Source organism: Cydia strobilella, chromosome 14 (genome assembly GCF_947568885.1).
Source record: "Cydia strobilella chromosome 14, ilCydStro3.1, whole genome shotgun sequence".
NCBI lineage: Eukaryota > Metazoa > Arthropoda > Insecta > Lepidoptera > Tortricidae > Cydia > Cydia strobilella.
The window spans coordinates 16,901,389-16,918,070 of NC_086054.1; the positions used below are offsets into that span (position 1 = coordinate 16,901,389).

General features: G+C 47.6%; 2 protein-coding genes across 4 annotated transcripts in view; both read left to right on the forward strand.

Annotated features, from left to right (window-relative positions):
* The window catches only part of LOC134747320 (RNA-binding protein 28), a 384,741-nt gene that overhangs the window by 157,098 nt on the left and 210,961 nt on the right, over nucleotides 1-16,682 (forward strand). The window lies entirely within an intron of this gene.
* LOC134747312 (myotubularin-related protein 6) overlaps nucleotides 1-16,682 on the forward strand; it is a 92,131-nt gene that overhangs the window by 64,383 nt on the left and 11,066 nt on the right. For all 3 annotated transcript variants that reach the window (XM_063681942.1, XM_063681941.1, XM_063681943.1), the window contains 9 exons: nucleotides 256-428; nucleotides 1,070-1,157; nucleotides 2,040-2,172; nucleotides 3,729-3,804; nucleotides 4,813-4,969; nucleotides 6,693-6,836; nucleotides 7,771-7,877; nucleotides 8,216-8,344; nucleotides 10,129-10,255. In XM_063681942.1, the coding sequence (XP_063538012.1) occupies nucleotides 256-428; nucleotides 1,070-1,157; nucleotides 2,040-2,172; nucleotides 3,729-3,804; nucleotides 4,813-4,969; nucleotides 6,693-6,836; nucleotides 7,771-7,877; nucleotides 8,216-8,344; nucleotides 10,129-10,255 (1,134 nt within the window). The remainder of the gene's footprint in view (nucleotides 1-255; nucleotides 429-1,069; nucleotides 1,158-2,039; nucleotides 2,173-3,728; nucleotides 3,805-4,812; nucleotides 4,970-6,692; nucleotides 6,837-7,770; nucleotides 7,878-8,215; nucleotides 8,345-10,128; nucleotides 10,256-16,682) is intronic.

Consider the following 16,682-nt stretch of genomic DNA (forward strand, 5'->3'; position numbering starts at 1 on the left):
TCGGACTTTTAATCCAACTTTACTCGGTTATTTATTATGTAATACTATAAACAAAAAAAGAAGAAAAAACAATCTTAACTTAAATAGTAATTTCATAGCTTTCGAATTTCGATATTGAAAGGTAACGTTCTTAAAATAAATAAAAATCGTCAAAATTGACACTTGGCGCGCATAATCTTTCCCTTTCTTTCTTGCGAAATGTGACAGTGACAGCGGCTAACTGATGGCACGGCCTTAAATAAATTAAATTTCTAGCTATGCGACACATATCCCAGTGAGATCTACGTGCCTGCGCGCGCGTCCACCGCCGTGCTGCTCGGCAGCGCCAGCTTCAGGTCGCGCGGCCGGCTGCCGGCGCTGGCTTACCTGCACCACAACAAGGCTGCCATCGCTCGCTGCTCGCAACCACTCAGTGGGTTTTCAGCTAGGTAACTACAAAAAACCGGACAAGTGCGAGTCGGACTCGCCCACCGACGCTTCCGTATCTTTTAGTATTTGCTGTTATAGCGGCAACAGAAATACACCATCTGTGAAAATTTTAACTGTCGAGCTATCACGGTTGATGAGATACAGCCTGGTGACAGACAGACAAAAGGAAAGCGGAGTCTTAATAATAGGGTTTTTACCCTTTGGGTACGGAATCCTAAAAATGGATTGCCTATTTCAAAATAAAATAAATACAGCGTTAGATTTATGCTAAACAGACCGAAAGCATTTTTTTCTGATTTGATAAAGTTAAAATTACTTGGCGTACAACAATTAAATAGTCTTACATCTTCCATACATACATGTAAAACTTCAAAGAAAATTTAAAGACTAATAGAACCAGGTAACAATAGGCGGTCTTATCGCTAAAAAGCGATCTCTTCCAGACAACCTTTGGGTAGCAGGACTCATACAAGAGTCAACAGGTGAGGCCCGTTTCTCGAAAGCTTGTAATACAAGCGGATGTCACTTTTTGACAGCTTTTGTTAGAAAGGGACTTCCACTTGTATTACAAGTTAGAAGCTTTTGAGAAACGTGCCTCAGGTGTTAACTAATGCAATAATGAATATTTTTTTGATTTCAGGTGCATGGAGGACGAACAGATGCTCGATCTCATCAGGAGAGCAAACCCAAACTGCGGGTACATGTATGTCGTTGACACAAGGCCTAGGGTGAGTCATATTGCTGTACAGACAGCATCAAATATTTTGCAACTTAACTAGACGGAGCCCCGCTTCGCGGGGCCCCTATTTCTGGGCGGTTTGCCCTTCGGGCATTTGAAGCTACCTAACGAACCTAACCTACCTACTGATTTAGTGTAATTTTGGATTCCCATTTTGCAGACAGTTACAAAACATTTGCCAACCGTGGCTAGGAATCGGTAATTCAAAAGTCCCATTTTGTAACCAGTTACAACCCGGGATTTATTTTCCCCGTTTCGAAGCCGGTTACTATGGACATAGAGTAACTTATACTAGAGACTGTCATAGTAAATTTTGTAACCCCAGTAAATTCACTGCCATCTGTCGACACACTTTAAAACTAAAAATAAATATTTATAAAAATACGATAAAATGTATTTAAATATGGATAAATGATTTTTTTATTTGCATTAATTATTTTTATATGATTTTGACCCATGTTCTTTCACTGGTATGCGTTAAAATTATAAATAATAAACGAAACAGTCACTGCCCTCTATACGAGTGTAGGCCAAAACTAGTGGCGCCATCTGATCGAGAATCAAATTTTCGTGATTTTCGAGGCACGTTTTTTCCTTAGACTGTATCCATCTATTACGGAGTTATATCAATCTTTGCTACGGACTACCCATTTGATAAATCCATCCTGTGTACTATAATTATGTTTTCTTCCTTGTAAAATAAATTCAAAGGTGCATATGAAGTCCCCAATCCGCGTTGGGCTAGCGTGGGGACTATAGCCCAAGCCCTCTCGTGCATGAGAGGAGGCCTGTGCCCAACAGTGGGGCGTATATAGGCTTAATTATTATTATATTATGTTTCCTTCCTATTGACACCGTCCATTTTTTCCAGATAAACGCAATGGTGAACCGCGCAGCCGGCAAGGGCTACGAGAACGAAGCTTTCTATGAGAATATCAAGTTTCAGTTCATGGGTATCGGCAACATACACGTTATGAGGAAAAGTCTACAGAAACTTGTAGAAAGTAAGCCTTTTATCTTCTTCCGTCTTCTTTGTGTCTTCTTTTTACGCGTGCCAAGGGCCTGACCAGGGCTCGGAACCGGTATTTTTTAAAAACCCCGAAATAGCCCAATATTTTGAATTTTTTTATGCTCATTACGTAGGACTGAATCATGTATTTGGGAAACAATTTTGCATTATTAAAACGTCCAATTAAAAATGAAATTATAAACAAAAGAACGAAAAAGAACGTTATAATACCGGTATTTTTGTATGGAGCAAATACCGGTTTCCGACCCCTGGGCCTGACACTCTTTGATAGAGAAAAATAGTCTTATTGCGATTCCTATAAGAGGAAAGAGAAAATAGTGCCATGCTTTGTCTTTATCACCGACCGGGCATTATTTTATGGTCGGGTTATGGCATCATAGCAAGGAGGCGATGGCGAAATACCGAAAATAAGAGTGAAAGAGAAAAAGGATTATGCTGCCATACATGAAACCAATACATGAATATGTCTTTCTCTTACCCCTGGTCGCTCGGTTTCATGTCTATAACTACTTGTATATACTACTAGCTTTTGCCCGCGACTTCGTCTGCGTGGAATTAGTAATTTGGGTACCTTAATTCTTAAACAAATCTGCTTTTTAATCCACCCTTTATCACCCCCAAATTGGTCCACACTATACATTTCCACCCCATTTTTTACACCCTTAAGGCATGATTTCGGGGATAAAAGTTATTCTATATCCTTTCCCACAGCTCAAACTATCCCCATGCCAAGTTTCATCTAAATCGGTTCAGCGGTTATTGATTCCCCATACAAATTTCCACCCCCCTTTTCACCCCCTTGAGGGGTGAGTTCTGGGATAAAAAGTATCCTATGTCCTTCCCCGGGACTCAAACTATCTGTACACCAAATTTCAACTAAATCGGTTCAGCGGTTTAAGCGTGAAGAGGTAACACACAGACAGACAGACAGACATACTTTCGCATTTATAATATTAGTATGGATGTCTATGACGCATGCTGACCTTCTGAGAATTAATACTACCTTTCAACTTTTGACGTAGCTGTGGTACAATTTAGTTATGTTTGACTGTTTTAATATTTTAGCAGTCTATGTACCTATATGTATGTTGCACACCGTGTAAGTTGGAATTCATTTCAGAATTATCGATGTGTTTTACCTATTCATTGCAATTCATATATTCAAATGTTAACTAACTTCAGAGCTGGGTGTATTTGTTTAATGGATTTTAGGGTTCCGTACCCATAGGGTAAAAACGGGACCCTATTACTAAGACTTTGCTGTCTGTCTGTCTGTCCGTCTGTCACCAGGCTGTATCTCACGCACCGTGATAGCTAGACAGTTGAAATTTTCACGATGATATATTTCTGTTGCCGCTATAACAACAAATACTAAAAACAGAATAAAATAAATATTTAAGTGGGGCTCCCAAACAACAAACGTGATTTTTGTTGCCGTTTTTTGCGTAATGGTACGGAACTCTTCGTGCGCGAGTCCGACTCGCACTTGGCCGGTTTATTTATTTATTAAGAGTCCATGTCTTATTTCAGCTTGCGAGCAGAATTCTCCCACTATGTCCTCATTCCTTAGCGGCTTAGAATCATCGGGATGGCTCAAACATATCAAGTAAGTTCTTTGACATTTCACTTCGCTAATAATAATTCTATCATCTGTGATTTGTCAACATTTTTAGGGTTCTGTACCTCAAAAGGAAAAAACAGAACCCTTATAGGATCACTCGTAACACATAAAAAATACATTGTTTAAACTGTGTAATGTACGGAACCCTTGGAACGCGAGTCTGACTCGCACTTGGCCGGTTTTTTTTTCAATACCACGTCGGTGGCAAACAAGCATACGGCCCGACTGATGGTAAGCAGTTACCATAGCCTATGGACGCCAGGGGTGTTATATACGCGTTGCCGTTGCCGGTTTTAAGTCGATTATGGTCTATTGACTCGTGGGTCATCGTTTCGTTGCAAACAAAACAGTAGGTAGTGCCTTTTCGCCGTTTTTAGGGTTCCGTCTGTTCGTCTGTCACCAGGCTAGCTGTATCTCATGAACCGTGATAGTTAGACCGTTGAAATTTTCACAGATGATGTATTTCTGTTGCAGCTAAGTTATAACAACAAATACTAAAAAACAGAATAAAATAAATATAAATTAGGGGGGCTCCCATACAACAAACGTGATTTTTTTGCCGTTTTTATAGATAATGATACGGAACCCTTCGTGCGCGAGTCCGACTCGCACTTGGCCGGTTTTTTGTCTAGTTTAATCTTCCAACTAAGTTAATGCAGAGTATTTAGTTTGTAAACTATTCAAAATTCATATTTTGCATAGTTTTATACGGCGAAATATCGTTTGGCCAGCTTCAATTATTATGCTAAAATAATAATTAGCTAATGCATATACGAAACATTTTTATGCCTTTTGTCTATTTACCCAAATTACGTAAAAGAAGTCTAGAGCAGAACGGTTTCACTCACTTGTATTTTTAGTCGCTTTTGGCGACATGTTTAACATGTTTGATATGTTGAATATTTTGAAATATGTTTCACGTAGTTTAAGTTCGATTAAAAGAAGTCTGTTTAAAGTTTACTTAATTTAAATTGTTTGTGACATTTGTTTTAGATCAATTCTGGACACATCATGGTGGATAGCGGCCGCCATACAATCCGGTGTATCAGTGTGCGTCCACTGCAGCGACGGCTGGGACCGCACCGCTCAAGCCTGCTCCCTGGCCGCACTCATGTTGGAGCCCCACTACAGAACTATCAACGGGTACCAGGTACGTCACACTGAATGGTCACACAATTTGCGTGTTCCCTGGCCGCACAAATGCTGGAACCTCATTACCGAACTATCAACGAGTACCAGGTACGTCACACTGCAGTATGGCCATACAATCCGGGGTTTAGACCGTACAACCGGTTGACAAAGGTTACATTTTGATCAAATTAAAAAAGCAGGAGTTATTATTAGAAAGCATAGTAAATTTTGTAGCCACAGTAAATTTGCTGCCATCTATCGACAGCGTTAAAAACTAAAAATGAAGATGTATAATAATACCATAAAATGTATTTATATTCATATTCATATTCATATTTTTTATTTGTATTAATCATACATTGTCACGGATGCGTAATTTACATTATTAATATTATTATTAATAATAGCATTAATATATTATTTATATTAGTATTAATATTATTATACATTATATATGGATAAATGATATTTTTTTAATTGCATTAATTATTTTTGTATGGTTTTGACCCGTCTTTTTTCACTGATATACGTTAAAATTGTTAAATAACAAACGAAACCGTTAACGTCATCTATTCGAAAGTAGGCCAAAGGTAGGGGCGCCATCTGTTCGAGAATCAAATTTTCTTGATTTTGGAGGCACATTTTTTCCTTAGACTGTATCCATGTATTGCGGAGTTATAACTATCTTTGCTTTAAATATATTAACAAAGAGGATATAATATTATAGAGCGGTACTGTCATAGTAAATTTTGTAACCACAGTAAATTCACTGCCATCTATCGACACACTTTAAAACTAAAAATAAAGACATAAAAATACGATAAATTGTATTTAAATATGGATAAATGTTTTTTTTATTTTATTTGCATTAATTATTTTTATTATTTTGACCTATGTTCTTTCACTGATATGCGTTAAAATTGTTAAATAACAAACGAAACCGTCAACGCCCTTTATACGAGAGTAGGCCAAAAGTAGTAGCGACATCTAATCGAGAATCAAATTTTCGTCATTTGCGAGGCACGTTTTTTCCTTAGACTGTATCCATATATTACGGAGTTATATCTATCTTTGATATTAATAACGAGTCACTCACGTATTTTAAGTCGAAAAACATGTCGAGCGTTTTTCGACTTTAAATACGACGACCGGTCTGGTCTAGTTGGTAGTGACCCTGCCTGTGAAGCCGATGGTCCTGGGTTCGAATCCCGGTAAGGGCATTTATTTGTGTGATGAGCACAGATACTTGTTCCTGAGTCATCGGTGTTTTCTATGTATTTAAGTATTTATATATTATATATATCGTTGTCGGAGTACCCATAACACAAGCCTCCTTGGGCTTACCGTGGGACTTAGTCAATCTGTGTAAAAATGTCCTGCAATATTTATAATATTATAATATTTATAATAAATACGTGAGTGACCCGTTATTAATATATTTAATGTCTGTGTCTCACGGAAGTTTTGTTATTAAAATTGCTTCAGATATGTAAAGACACAAAAGTTTAAGAATAATTTGTTGCACTTAAACTATCGTGAGACATATTTCAAAATATTTATCAGTACGGTTTTTACTCACTATTATTTTTAGTCGCTTTTGGCGACATGTTTCGGATTCTTTGGGAATCCCAAATCCAATCCATGGATTCCCAAAGAATCAGAAACATGTCGCCAAAAGCGACTAAAAATAATAGTGAGTAAAAACCGTACTGATAAATATTTTGAATAATTTGTTGTTTCAGGCACTAATAGAAAAGGACTGGCTATCGTTCGGTCACAAGTTCACGTCCCGCTGCGGGCACGTGGCGGGCGACGCGCGCGAGCGCTCCCCCGTGCTCACGCAGCTGCTCGACGCCACGTGGCAGCTGCTGCGGCAGTGTCCTGAGGTATTACATTACATACATTTACCTTTTCGACACAACGAATGACGCCCAACATTCCTAACATTCCTCAGCCGTGCACGGAATTCGCGCGTGGACAGTATCTGTAAGAGACCCCCTACACTAGCGTCTCCCGAGCGTCGTGTAGTCTACTCTATGGCAGCTGCTCGACGCAACGTAAGCGCAACTGTGTAGCTACAACATTTTTAGGGTTCCGTACCCAAAGGGTAAAAACGGGACCCTATTACTAAGACTCCGCTGTCCGTCCGTCTGTCTCTCTGTCACCAGGCTGTATCTCATGAACCGTGATAGCTAGACAGTTGAAATTTTCACAGCTGATGTATTTCTGTTGCCGCTATAACAACAAATACTAAAAACAGAATAATATAAATATTTAAATGGGGCTCCCATACAACAAACGTGATTTTTTTGCTGTTTTTTTCCGTGATGGTACGGAACCCTTCGTGCGCGAGTCTGACACGCACTTGGCCGGTTTTTTTTTATTACAAAAAGGCAAGCATTTGACCTCAACCTCACCTGATTGCAAATGCCGATGCAATCTAGGATGGATCATGCTTACCTAAAAGATGTCTATTCACTCGATTTGAAAAGATCCAAGTTATAATGGACTGGGAATAGATTTCCAGGAATTAAATTCCACTCCTTAGCCGTTCGCATGATATTTTGCATATTCGAGCGATAAAGAGGCAGATAGCGAATTTTCTGATTCGCGTTTCCCGGTAGGTCCTCTGTAAGCAAACCGCCTTGATGCATCAATGTCATATTTTATTATCTCTGAAAACTTGTCAAAAACCTGTTAAAGGTACAGTATGTATAAGTTACTATATGGTTTACAAAAAAGGCTAGTCCTGTACTCTGGTAGCAGAACATTTCAGTAATATCCCCTATTTGTGACACTACCTACATAATTTGTGTGCAGGCCTTCCAATTCAACGAGCGGTTCCTGCTGACCCTCCACGACCACGCGCACGCGTGCCAGTACGGCACTTTTGTCGGCAACTGCCAGAAGGACCGACGAGACCTTAGGTACCTACCGTAAATTGCCTTACGTGATAGATAAACAGCCCTTTAACACGCTTATTCTTATTTGATTTTAATAACGTTGACTACCAGACCTATGAAGTAAAAAGGAATTATCTTTTCAACCACCTGAAACAAATGGGGGGAAACCTAAGAGTTGGTGCTGTTGTCATTTTATAAATTGTGAATTATTGTGTGTTACGTCATAATTGGTTACCTTTTTGAACTTTTTATCGGTCTAGGCTGTAGTATTTTTAATAGGCTCAAAAATAACATCATCATCATACATAACAATCGAGTAACTACGTAGAAGAAGTGTAAAACAGTTTTTTTTGCGTTGGCAGGTTATCAGAGCGGACGTTCTCGCTGTGGGGCTACATGGCGAACCACCTGAACGAGTACAAGAACCCTCTGTACAACCCTAAAGCGCACCCCGACGTGCTCAAACCGGACCTTAGCGCGCAGAGTATACGGTAAATATGGTCTGGAAGGAAGAAACTGTCATATACATTATACGACTCCCAAGAGAACTGTAATGTGTATTATGCAACTCTCAGTCAATGAATAGAACAAACGACATCAACGCGCTTCGCGGCATTTGATTCACATTCCTTGGATTTATAATATTTTAGTGAACAGAAAAGTTACAATCATTAATTGATTCGTAACTAGGTACGGTATTGGTACGCAGAGTATACGGTAAATACATGTGCCATTCTTAATCAAAAGGGTACTTATTGTCGGTTGTCAATAAGGCGCTATTTCCATATAGCGTTAATTTGAATTCAACCTTATCGACAAGCGACAATGTGGTACCTTTTGGTTGAAAAAGTCACAAATATGGTCTTTTTCTACTTGTCTACTTTCATTTTAAAATTAAGATTTGCCGGATCGAACTATAATGGATACTTAATGAGACTTATTAAAACTGAAATAGTCATTATAAAACTCCCTAGAGAACTAAAATGTTTATTATACAACAATCACTCATTGAACGTACAAAATTAGATCAACGCCCCTTGAGGCACTTGTCAAATGCTTAGATTTTCAATACAGTCGAGACTAAACGACATCAACGCGCTTGCACCACGGGTTGGCACTTCTATTTTCAATATTAAAGTAGATTATTTTGTTATCTCGGTTATTATGCAGAGAAAGTTGTTTACTAGTCGCTTCTCAAATAGAGTAAGGCCGTTCCATCGGTTTGCCGCTGTCACTGTCAAATTTCGCAAGAAAGAGCGGGAAAGATCATGCGCGCCAAGTGTCAATTTTGATCGAATTTTGTCGATTTTTATTTATTTTAAAAACGTTACCTGGCAATATCGAAATTCGAAAGCTATGAAATTACTATTTAAGTTAAGATTGTTTTTTCTTCTTTTTTTGTTTATAGTATCACATAATAAATAACCGAGTAAAGTTGGATTAAAAGTCCGAGTTAGAGGTTACTTTGGGAATTAATTGTATCGAGCGAAGTGTTATAATTCGTGTATCGGAAGCTATGTTATTAAAGATAATATAGTTAAGAACTACATATTGTTTTACGAATATTAACGCCTCTTAGAAAAACATGATCATATAAGGAAATTTTTCGCCTTCTGGCTCAGGGAACGGCCTTCAGGTACAACAAAGCTCGCTTGAGGGTCACAATATCCGTACAATTAATGAGATTATAATCTCAAACAGTCTAGTCTTATTATAGTACATTATTGTCTAGGCTCGGAAGTAGCTACTTGCTGGCTGAGGATTCGTTTTAAACGGACGACCTTGGGAGTCCGTTTAATTGAATCCGAAGCAAGCAGTAGCCTTCCAGCCGAGTCATATATTATAGTGCTTTTCTCAAAAATGGTGCAAAATATCAATCAATTAATCAATCTTTAATGTCAAAAACACATGTCAAAAATTACAATACAAATAGAATTAAAAATACACAACACCCAATAAATAACAAAATCGCACATTAAAAAATAAAATATAGTTATATATACAAATGTCAAAAATAAAAAACCATAATATATAAATATAATAGAAATATTCGACATATGCAATATTTTCACAGAAAAAAGTAAAAACAATTGAAAATATTTGCTTTGCCGCCTTTTTTTAATTATTTGGCGAGAAAATACTCGAGCGCACGGCATTATTGTTAAATGATGGGTTGCGCACTTGCTTTTTGCCTTTCGGCTAGGCTGTTCGTACTTGAACGTTTTATTAGTTGTTAGTATTACGATCTATATGTATAGGCTGATGATGACTGCAGGTTCTGGCTCGGCATGTACTGCCGGCACGAGAGCGGCGTGCACCCGCGCGAGCCGCTCGGGGACCTGCTGCCCGCCGCCGCCGACCACTGCTCCGCCCTGGACCACCACATCAACTACCTCGCCAGGGTACGTATCTATATACAAGAGCCGCTCGGGGACCTGCTGCCCGCCGCCGCCGACCACTGCTCCGCCCTGGACCACCACATCAACTACCTCGCCAGGGTACGTATCTATATACAAGAGCCGCTCGGGGACCTGCTGCCCGCCGCCGCCGACCACTGCTCCGCCCTGGACCACCACATCAACTACCTCGCCAGGGTACGTATCTATATACAAGAGCCGCTCGGGGACCTGCTGCCCGCCGCCGCCGACCACTGCTCCGCCCTGGACCACCACATCAACTACCTCGCCAGGGTACGTATCTATATACAAGAGCCGCTCGGGGACCTGCTGCCCGCCGCCGCCGATCACTGCTCCGCCCTGGACCACCACATCAACTACCTCGCCAGGGTACGTATCTATATACAAGAGCCGCTCGGGGACCTGCTGCCCGCCGCCGCCGACCACTGCTCCGCCCTGGACCACCACATCAACTACCTCGCCAGGGTACGTATCTATATACAAGAGCCGCTCGGGGACCTGCTGCCCGCCGCCGCCGACCACTGCTCCGCCCTGGACCACCACATCAACTACCTCGCCAGGGTACGTATCTATATACAAGAGCCGCTCGGGGACCTGCTGCCCGCCGCCGCCGACCACTGCTCCGCCCTGGACCACCACATCAACTACCTCGCCAGGGTACGTATCTATATACAAGAGCCGCTCGGGGACCTGCTGCCCGCCGCCGCCGACCACTGCTCCGCCCTGGACCACCACATCAACTACCTCGCCAGGGTACGTATCTATATACAAGAGCCGCTCGGGGACCTGCTGCCCGCCGCCGCCGACCACTGCTCCGCCCTGGACCACCACATCAACTACCTCGCCAGGGTACGTATCTATATACAAGAGCCGCTCGGGGACCTGCTGCCCGCCGCCGCCGACCACTGCTCCGCCCTGGACCACCACATCAACTACCTCGCCAGGGTACGTATCTATATACAAGAGCCGCTCGGGGACCTGCTGCCCGCCGCCGCCGACCACTGCTCCGCCCTGGACCACCACATCAACTACCTCGCCAGGGTACGTATCTATATACAAGAGCCGCTCGGGGACCTGCTGCCCGCCGCCGCCGACCACTGCTCCGCCCTGGACCACCACATCAACTACCTCGCCAGGGTACGTATCTATATACAAGAGCCGCTCGGGGACCTGCTGCCCGCCGCCGCCGACCACTGCTCCGCCCTGGACCACCACATCAACTACCTCGCCAGGGTACGTATCTATATACAAGAGCCGCTCGGGGACCTGCTGCCCGCCGCCGCCGACCACTGCTCCGCCCTGGACCACCACATCAACTACCTCGCCAGGGTACGTATCTATATACAAGAGCCGCTCGGGGACCTGCTGCCCGCCGCCGCCGACCACTGCTCCGCCCTGGACCACCACATCAACTACCTCGCCAGGGTACGTATCTATATACAAGAGCCGCTCGGGGACCTGCTGCCCGCCGCCGCCGACCACTGCTCCGCCCTGGACCACCACATCAACTACCTCGCCAGGGTACGTATCTATATACAAGAGCCGCTCGGGGACCTGCTGCCCGCCGCCGCCGACCACTGCTCCGCCCTGGACCACCACATCAACTACCTCGCCAGGGTACGTATCTATATACAAGAGCCGCTCGGGGACCTGCTGCCCGCCGCCGCCGACCACTGCTCCGCCCTGGACCACCACATCAACTACCTCGCCAGGGTACGTATCTATATACAAGAGCCGCTCGGGGACCTGCTGCCCGCCGCCGCCGACCACTGCTCCGCCCTGGACCACCACATCAACTACCTCGCCAGGGTACGTATCTATATACAAGAGCCGCTCAGGGACCTGCTGCCCGCCGCCGCCGACCACTGCTCCGCCCTGGACCACCACATCAACTACCTCGCCAGGGTACGTATCTATATACAAGAGCCGCTCGGGGACCTGCTGCCCGCCGCCGCCGACCACTGCTCCGCCCTGGACCACCACATCAACTACCTCGCCAGGGTACGTATCTATATACAAGAGCCGCTCGGGGACCTGCTGCCCGCCGCCGCCGACCACTGCTCCGCCCTGGACCACCACATCAACTACCTCGCCAGGGTACGTATCTATATACAAGAGCCGCTCGGGGACCTGCTGCCCGCCGCCGCCGACCACTGCTCCGCCCTGGACCACCACATCAACTACCTCGCCAGGGTACGTATCTATATACAAGAGCCGCTCAGGGACCTGCTGCCCGCCGCCGCCGACCACTGCTCCGCCCTGGACCACCACATCAACTACCTCGCCAGGGTACGTATCTATATACAAGAGCCGCTCGGGGACCTGCTGCCCGCCGCCGCCGACCACTGCTCCGCCCTGGACCACCACATCAACTACCTCGCCAGGGTACGTATCTATATACAAGAGCCGCTCGGGGACCTGCTGCCCGCCGCCGCCGACCACTGCTCCGCCCTGGACCACCACATCAACTACCTCGCCAGGGTACGTATCTATATACAAGAGCCGCTCGGGGACCTGCTGCCCGCCGCCGCCGACCACTGCTCCGCCCTGGACCACCACATCAACTACCTCGCCAGGGTACGTATCTATATACAAGAGCCGCTCGGGGACCTGCTGCCCGCCGCCGCCGACCACTGCTCCGCCCTGGACCACCACATCAACTACCTCGCCAGGGTACGTATCTATATACAAGAGCCGCTCGGGGACCTGCTGCCCGCCGCCGCCGACCACTGCTCCGCCCTGGACCACCACATCAACTACCTCGCCAGGGTACGTATCTATATACAAGAGCCGCTCGGGGACCTGCTGCCCGCCGCCGCCGACCACTGCTCCGCCCTGGACCACCACATCAACTACCTCGCCAGGGTACGTATCTATATACAAGAGCCGCTCGGGGACCTGCTGCCCGCCGCCGCCGACCACTGCTCCGCCCTGGACCACCACATCAACTACCTCGCCAGGGTACGTATCTATATACAAGAGCCGCTCGGGGACCTGCTGCCCGCCGCCGCCGACCACTGCTCCGCCCTGGACCACCACATCAACTACCTCGCCAGGGTACGTATCTATATACAAGAGCCGCTCGGGGACCTGCTGCCCGCCGCCGCCGACCACTGCTCCGCCCTGGACCACCACATCAACTACCTCGCCAGGGTACGTATCTATATACAAGAGCCGCTCGGGGACCTGCTGCCCGCCGCCGCCGACCACTGCTCCGCCCTGGACCACCACATCAACTACCTCGCCAGGGTACGTATCTATATACAAGAGCCGCTCGGGGACCTGCTGCCCGCCGCCGCCGACCACTGCTCCGCCCTGGACCACCACATCAACTACCTCGCCAGGGTACGTATCTATATACAAGAGCCGCTCGGGGACCTGCTGCCCGCCGCCGCCGACCACTGCTCCGCCCTGGACCACCACATCAACTACCTCGCCAGGGTACGTATCTATATACAAGAGCCGCTCGGGGACCTGCTGCCCGCCGCCGCCGACCACTGCTCCGCCCTGGACCACCACATCAACTACCTCGCCAGGGTACGTATCTATATACAAGAGCCGCTCGGGGACCTGCTGCCCGCCGCCGCCGACCACTGCTCCGCCCTGGACCACCACATCAACTACCTCGCCAGGGTACGTATCTATATACAAGAGCCGCTCGGGGACCTGCTGCCCGCCGCCGCCGATCACTGCTCCGCCCTGGACCACCACATCAACTACCTCGCCAGGGTACGTATCTATATACAAGAGCCGCTCGGGGACCTGCTGCCCGCCGCCGCCGACCACTGCTCCGCCCTGGACCACCACATCAACTACCTCGCCAGGGTACGTATCTATATACAAGAGCCGCTCGGGGACCTGCTGCCCGCCGCCGCCGACCACTGCTCCGCCCTGGACCACCACATCAACTACCTCGCCAGGGTACGTATCTATATACAAGAGCCGCTCGGGGACCTGCTGCCCGCCGCCGCCGACCACTGCTCCGCCCTGGACCACCACATCAACTACCTCGCCAGGGTACGTATCTATATACAAGAGCCGCTCGGGGACCTGCTGCCCGCCGCCGCCGACCACTGCTCCGCCCTGGACCACCACATCAACTACCTCGCCAGGGTACGTATCTATATACAAGAGCCGCTCGGGGACCTGCTGCCCGCCGCCGCCGACCACTGCTCCGCCCTGGACCACCACATCAACTACCTCGCCAGGGTACGTATCTATATACAAGAGCCGCTCGGGGACCTGCTGCCCGCCGCCGCCGACCACTGCTCCGCCCTGGACCACCACATCAACTACCTCGCCAGGGTACGTATCTATATACAAGAGCCGCTCGGGGACCTGCTGCCCGCCGCCGCCGACCACTGCTCCGCCCTGGACCACCACATCAACTACCTCGCCAGGGTACGTATCTATATACAAGAGCCGCTCGGGGACCTGCTGCCCGCCGCCGCCGACCACTGCTCCGCCCTGGACCACCACATCAACTACCTCGCCAGGGTACGTATCTATATACAAGAGCCGCTCGGGGACCTGCTGCCCGCCGCCGCCGACCACTGCTCCGCCCTGGACCACCACATCAACTACCTCGCCAGGGTACGTATCTATATACAAGAGCCGCTCGGGGACCTGCTGCCCGCCGCCGCCGACCACTGCTCCGCCCTGGACCACCACATCAACTACCTCGCCAGGGTACGTATCTATATACAAGAGCCGCTCGGGGACCTGCTGCCCGCCGCCGCCGACCACTGCTCCGCCCTGGACCACCACATCAACTACCTCGCCAGGGTACGTATCTATATACAAGAGCCGCTCGGGGACCTGCTGCCCGCCGCCGCCGACCACTGCTCCGCCCTGGACCACCACATCAACTACCTCGCCAGGGTACGTATCTATATACAAGAGCCGCTCGGGGACCTGCTGCCCGCCGCCGCCGACCACTGCTCCGCCCTGGACCACCACATCAACTACCTCGCCAGGGTACGTATCTATATACAAGAGCCGCTCGGGGACCTGCTGCCCGCCGCCGCCGACCACTGCTCCGCCCTGGACCACCACATCAACTACCTCGCCAGGGTACGTATCTATATACAAGAGCCGCTCGGGGACCTGCTGCCCGCCGCCGCCGACCACTGCTCCGCCCTGGACCACCACATCAACTACCTCGCCAGGGTACGTATCTATATACAAGAGCCGCTCGGGGACCTGCTGCCCGCCGCCGCCGATCACTGCTCCGCCCTGGACCACCACATCAACTACCTCGCCAGGGTACGTATCTATATACAAGAGCCGCTCGGGGACCTGCTGCCCGCCGCCGCCGACCACTGCTCCGCCCTGGACCACCACATCAACTACCTCGCCAGGGTACGTATCTATATACAAGAGCCGCTCGGGGACCTGCTGCCCGCCGCCGCCGACCACTGCTCCGCCCTGGACCACCACATCAACTACCTCGCCAGGGTACGTATCTATATACAAGAGCCGCTCGGGGACCTGCTGCCCGCCGCCGCCGACCACTGCTCCGCCCTGGACCACCACATCAACTACCTCGCCAGGGTACGTATCTATATACAAGAGCCGCTCGGGGACCTGCTGCCCGCCGCCGCCGATCACTGCTCCGCCCTGGACCACCACATCAACTACCTCGCCAGGGTACGTATCTACACTCCTACTCAACCGCAAACATACTTAGTTACACTAGACTACATATAGACCGTGATTACCTTTTGTATTATTTATGAGCTCCCGATATTTCGACGCAGTTACATGCATCATGTTCACGGGTGACTGAAGATAGCGGGTGGGTGTCAAAATTGTGTAGACCGCGCTCGGTCTACCCTCATTTTTGCGCGTCGGCTGCGTTCGCTTTCAACGTTAGCATCGGTTGCATTCACATTTGTTGGTCTGGTCGCGTTCACACTCGTTGGTCTGTCCAAGCATACTACACTCACAGTGTCACTACGCGTGTTTGATTCGGATATCACTGGTTTTTTACACAAACAAATCACAGGATTCCACACATTTGACAGTTTAAACCCATATTCACGATTGAAATTTTTGTATCTGTGAATTTCAACGGTTTCTCTTACCAAAGGTAATCACAGTCTATATCCCGGGCAATATAAGTCTAGTGAAACTAACCGTGAACCATTCAAAACTCCATAGTTAATTAGTTAGTTAGTTTTGCTGGGCGTTTTCAGCAAATCGACATCCAAATGTACCTATTTTGCGTGAAACGAGGTAGCGCTACTCTCACCACCCCAGCTCCTCCACGAAGCCTAGCAAAGTCTTCAGGTTGCTAGCTGCCTCCTTCAGTGTGCATGGATTCCCTAGGTATTTCCTCCTATATACTTCTACCTGTTTACAGTCTAGGAGAATATGTTTTGTTGTTTCCTCTTCTTCCATGCACGCTCTG